The sequence below is a fragment of the Antrostomus carolinensis genome, unplaced genomic scaffold (genome assembly GCF_000700745.2).
Source record: "Antrostomus carolinensis isolate BGI_N321 unplaced genomic scaffold, ASM70074v2 scaffold49683, whole genome shotgun sequence".
Classification (NCBI taxonomy): domain Eukaryota; kingdom Metazoa; phylum Chordata; class Aves; order Caprimulgiformes; family Caprimulgidae; genus Antrostomus; species Antrostomus carolinensis.
In genome coordinates, this window is record NW_010306828.1 from 7,855 (window position 1) to 13,781 (window position 5,927).

Genomic DNA, 5,927 nt, shown 5'->3' on the forward strand with positions numbered 1-5,927 from the left:
GAAGGATTTCCTAAAGGACAGAGGAGCAAGTAGGAAGAGATGCAACTCTCACACAAAAGGGTGGCAGAATGGCAAGCACCAGAGGCTGCAGCGTGCTGCCACGCTCTCGCTGGCTGGCTTGAGCCAACGAGACAAATACAACCAGCACTTCGCAAAGGGTTGGAACTCTTTGCCTTCCTTGTCCCCTTTCTCCCACAGTATTTCAAAGTCTTGTTTCCATGATATATCTTATAACTAGATATATAATATGTGTATATGTGCCACCTATTTTTTTTTAATCTGCTCTCTTCCAGTTAAGATCACATTCAAGTGGATGTCCCCTCACTGGCCATATTTTATGACAGGGAACACAACCATCAATGACAGTTCCGAAAACCTGGCACCTAAACTGCCTTCACAGTTTTCATTCTATAGGGACACAGTTTTTCATTTTGTGTGGAGAATATTGGAGTGTTTTGAATTACCATTACTAGACTCCAAGAAAGCAATTTTACAAACTGGCCAGAAAATTGGGTGCATTTTGTTTTTACGTGAAAAGACAATCTTAACAGAATGCAACAGATTACAGCAAAGGAAAACTTAAAGTATGTCTGCACTAAAAAAGCAAAACATTTTTTGATGCTGAAAGTGCAAGTGTCAGGTCTTTAAAATGAATAACCATTTCTTAGGTTGCCTGGCAAAATGACATTAAAACATGCTGGTTTAAGTAGTTTTTTTAAAAAGAAATATTAAATTTCTTTAAATGGAAAAGCTTTTATAAGTAATACTGCAGAACAGTTTTTACTAAGCTGTCATGACTTGACAGGATCCAAATTTAGCATCTCATATTCTGAAGAAGTTGTTTTCTCAGAAAGTTGGGGGTGAGGGAGAGTTAGTAGTTAAAACCAGCAAGTTATTGTTAAAAACGACAAAAAGTGATGCGAGTGACGATACAGTAAGTGTGACTTGTCCAACTGAGTGAGCTGTTTTGGATTTAGAATAAATGCAATTATTAAAAAAAATGTGACATATAAAGCCACTAAATCATTTCTGAATTTGCTGTCAGGTACAGAGTAGGACCAAAATATAGACCAGCCTGAGCACCATCACAATGTAAATCTCACCTTTCTGACATTGTGCCTGGCACAGCTGAAACACAGTGTCTGTTCTAGAGGATGTGTCATGAAAATCCTCCTCTTACCCAGCACAGTGTAAGTGGGCCTGACCCCGTCTCTTTTCTAAGGTCAACTCATCATTTTGGTCCTCAAAAGGACTTTAAAAGGAATCTAATTTATACACTCTGTTCAAAAAGAGTAATAAACACTTTAATATAAATAAAATTCAAGCCTAAATGTGTTCAGATAAAGCTTTATTTGATGTGACCTAATGAGGACAACAACATTGCTATAGCAGTCACCTCCACCTAGCAACTCAATGGATGCTTTCACTCACTCAGCTTGCCATCTATTTCTTAGGGGAGCTGGAGGGCAGTTTTCAAGCAGGCCATGCTCCATCTTGTTTGCCATACTTGCAGAGGGCCACTTAGACCTTAGCCATGCAGCCTACACCTGGCACTCACACCCACAGTTGCCTTGATAATCCAGCCTGTGAGGCTGGTTTCCAAAGTGCATTTGGTTCCCACAGCTGATGAGACTGGCAGAAAAAAAAAAAAAGGCAAAAAGTGTCTGAAGTGTAACATTGCTGCATAACATAGAGCTGTCACCTTGCCCAACACCCAAACTGTGCAGAACCAGGAAAGCTGCATGCACAATCCCATTTCCTTCTGCTCCCCCTGCAATAAAACCACTGACACAGCAACTGAGACTGATCTTTCAAAAACACAAATATTGGTTCTACCATCGTTCATGAGAGGGCAGGAAAAGTTCTTGGTTCCTCTTGGTGCATTTGTGAGTATCGCACTTTACAAGGTTGTTCTTACTTTCTACGTGTGGGTTTTTCCATCCAAAAAATAAGGGCATCCCTACTGCTCTCAGTGCGAAGTGGAGTCAAGCTCTTGGCGCTGAACTGAGTGAGCCTCAAGACGGACTCCTACACCTTGTCTGCACATCCTAACATGCAACAGCTTCAGAGCAAGACCAGGTTTTGAAACTGTAATATTCACTGTCATCAAATAGAGCAAACAATGGGAACACTAAGCAATTAGTCTGGGAAACCAGCACAGGCTCATACAAACCAGTTGGGAACTCCAAATAATACATACCACAGCATTTTATTTTTTTTTCCCCCAACAGTGATGAAATCCTAGCACAGTTTAAGAAATAAAGCACCATGAACATGTGGGACACTGTACTTCCACTGACCTTCTCCGTGTGGCAAATGGAATTGCTTCTTGAAAGAGAAAGGAAGTCTGAAAGCTCCACAGCCACGATTGTCACAGCTGACTACTGGCAAGATGCTCACAAAATGTCTTTAAGTGGTAGGCTTCAGCACAGCACAAGAGCCAGGAGTCCAGTTTTGCCCAGTAATCCATGAGGTGCGTCATTTCATGTCTCAAGCCTGTAAATGGGTAGATCACTAACTGGCAGGCACTGATTAGTTAAATGATATTCTCACTGAAGTTTCTGCAAGGTATTAGTGATGCAACAAGTCTGCAAAAAATATCCTAGGGCAGATTCTTCATTCCAGTGAAAGATGCACAACGGTGGTTTCACCCACAAATAAAACACTATGGTTGTAATCCTACAGGTCACAAGGAGAAGGAAAGTAATTTTGTTTTTGTTTTTTAAGCACAGTATCTGGCAGCAAACATAGCATCAGAACTTGAATGTGACTTTATATTTATATAGATACATGTATTTTACATATCGTTGATCAACAGAGAAGTATGTTCCAAGAAACAATTTGTTCCAGGTCTGGTTTAAAATGACGGCTTGTCATTTCTGGAGGCCTCCCTCCCAACACACACGCTCAGTTTCCACAATCTGTACATCAAGCAATGCTGCAGATCTTTATTTCGACGGGCGAGGAGACGAAGTAAAAAAAGTGCAGTTCTTCAATTAAAGTGCATGGATGAGGTAAACTAATTTCAAGAGTTTTGAGTTTATTCAGTGCTGGCTCAGACGGGAACCATCCTGCCGTGCATCTGTTGCATTTGGGTGCGCATTGCTTGAACGCTGCTCAAGATCTTGTTCTGGTGTGCGATGGCAGTGATCCCAATCCTTGCCAGGTCACTGTGGAAAGCAAGAGAAGAAGCAGAGGGCTGAGAACTGTGGCTCAGATGCTGGCGTAGAGAGAAATATTGAGTCAACTGCAAACAACAGAGCAAAAATAAGGCAGATGTACAGAAATGTTTAATTAAATAAGTGAAGGCATTGTGGAGGCATTTTGAAGTTATCCTCCATCCAAATGAAAGGCATTCCATTCCTTTAATGAGTGTAATGATATGCAGCACAAAGCAAAAGAGGCCGATTAAATCCAGATTTACCAGTTTTTTTGTTATATCGCTGAGTACTTACTCCTGGTTCATATGCACCACAGCCTCTAGGGTGGTATAGCCAGCAGCTGTGAAGTTATCCTTGTATCGCTCCATTTTAATGGCTTGGAGCCAGTCACTAACAGAAACAACCGCCGAGAACTCAGGGGAGCTAGGATCCAGCAGGGCTGTGCTAGGTCTGGATGCCAAACAGTGAAAGGAGAGAGAAACGGTGTCAGTTGGATCATGAATCGCAAACCCAAGTTTGGTCTCTGCAACAATTATCCTCAACGATTAGGGAAAGCAGGAGCAAGATGCTGCACCCAGTGAAACTGGTGGCTCTGCACAGCAACGTAGATCAATGCAAGAAACTTAACAAAATGCAAAGTAATAAGCCAGTTTTTGCTAAGAATGAATCTGACCTTAGGTTCCTATTTTTGCTTTCAGATCTCATTTGAACCACAATGCTGCTTACAATTTCCACCTCAGATGCAACCAAGTTCATAGAAGATGCTTTTACTTCAAAAAACAAAGAAGATGGTAATGCTGGAAGACATTCAGCCTACTGGGTCTGTATCTCACAGGCAGCAATGCAAGACCTTGCCAATCCTGCATGTGTCAGACCTCAGCTCAGCAACTATAGAAACACTACTGAAGTATGCGCAAAGGAACTGGGAGCTCACAACCGGCCAGACTGGTTTGGAGGGCAAAACTCAGGGCAGGTTCAGATAAATCCTGTTTCTAGCCAGGTTTGCAGGCAAGCTCAGCGCATTCAATCAAATTCAGGACAGCAGGGAGTTAATCCCCTCTTTAATCAATCCACTCCTGACCAGTGTGTGTGCCAGGAGTGGTGGGAATCATGCAAGCTTTGATCTTTGTTTGCACTGTGGAATGTGCTTCTCATTTTGCCTTGCACAGATTTGTGAATAATTATTTTTACAAAATTTGGTTCTCATTAATATCTCATTTATTATTTCATGCATACTGTAAATCACAGGTTCATTAAAGCATTATAAATTACTACTATCTATCTAACCAAGACAATTATCATTTAGCAATTTATTTGAAAATGCACATCTTCAAAGATTAGGTGTGCAACACTATAGTTATGTCTTGCCTAAGGCACCGAGTACATGCTGGTAATACTTGGTACAGCTCTTTTACTGTACTATCTAACACAAGACCAATGATGGCAACCTAATTATATACAATTATGCTTCACATATAAAGACGTATACTGATAATTTTATATGCATATCTGAAATTCATATTTCAAAGAGAAGAAAAATAAAGATCTATAAATAGCCATGAACATGAAATGACCTTGAATAGGCTATTAACTTACATACACACACAAAATGACCTTGAATAGGCTATTAACTTTTGTGAAATCTATGTATTTTCAAAGAGCACCTGTAAACTGGAAAGAAAGCAAAATGGAGGACTTCATACTGTGATTCTCAACTCAAATTATCGCAGCAGATCGCATTGTGATTCTCACCATGTAAATTACTTATGCCTCAAAGGTGGATGCATTTTTGTGCATCCACACAAAAAGCAAGGCTACCAATGCAATTAGGGCAACCTGGAAGATATGTGGTGATAGTGGCCTCACAGGGTTGATAAACCCTCTTCTCTTAATGTACGTTGTAAGAGAGAGTCACAAAGGGACATAGAAATTTAAAAACAAAAATAGCTTTTTCCAGGATGTTGTTCTGTTGGAGGCTGAATCAGAACCTGCTACTCCTTCACTAATTCAAGAAACTTAATTTTGTACTGCCCAATGGACATTTCTATATGTTCCCTTCTACTGAAAAATATCTTCCCATTATCTTCCTCTTGTTTCTTTTCTTTTAAACTTTTTTCCATATTTGCTTTAAGTAAATTTACCTGACAAGGGAAAGACATTTGGGAAAAATAGAACAAACCTGGTATAAATTAGTAAAGCTCCTACTACTTCAGCAGTGTTTCACCAGCTTCAACAAACTGCTGATCTGTCCCATCAAAGATATTTTGATTTAACCTACAACCCTGGAAGTTTCCTTCCTACTGCACTTCTTTTGCACATACCAGGTATATCATGCTTAGCAAACAAAACAAAACACAAATGTAATGCAGGATCGGTGGAGACATGAAACTGGCTTTCCACAAAATTAAATTCAAATTCACATAAAAATTAATCCACACCTTCCCAATGCCCGCAAGGCGTTGGCTGTAATGCCGTAATGCTCATTTGCAAATCCTACACAAATCTAGGGTTTATAAAACTTGATGATGTACTTTTCCTCCAGAAAACCACATCACTCCTTTAACTACACTGCACTAAGGCTACCCATTCAAGCCCTTTCACTAGGGGGGAGAGGGAAAAGATGCAGCAAACTTTGGACTCAAACAGAGCTTGCCTGCATTAGAACTTTTTCAGGACATGCTTAAGACTGTGCCATAAACCTGGCAACAGCTCTGCCCATTCAACATGTCTTCTCACAGAGCTAGGAGAGTTTGGGGTGCCCAGTGG

At 40.4% G+C, this 5,927-nt stretch overlaps 1 protein-coding gene across 1 annotated transcript in view; it reads right to left on the bottom strand.

Annotated features, from left to right (window-relative positions):
- Positions 1–2,307: 2,307 nt before the first annotated feature.
- Positions 2,308–5,927, bottom strand: part of EPHA4 (EPH receptor A4) — a gene marked incomplete at its 5' end in the record, with an annotated part of 23,086 nt that continues 19,466 nt past the window's right edge. Inside the window, 2 exons of the mRNA XM_010165234.2 lie at positions 2,308–3,170; positions 3,456–3,611. Coding sequence (XP_010163536.1) covers positions 3,056–3,170; positions 3,456–3,611 — 271 coding nt within the window. The remainder of the gene's footprint in view (positions 3,171–3,455; positions 3,612–5,927) is intronic.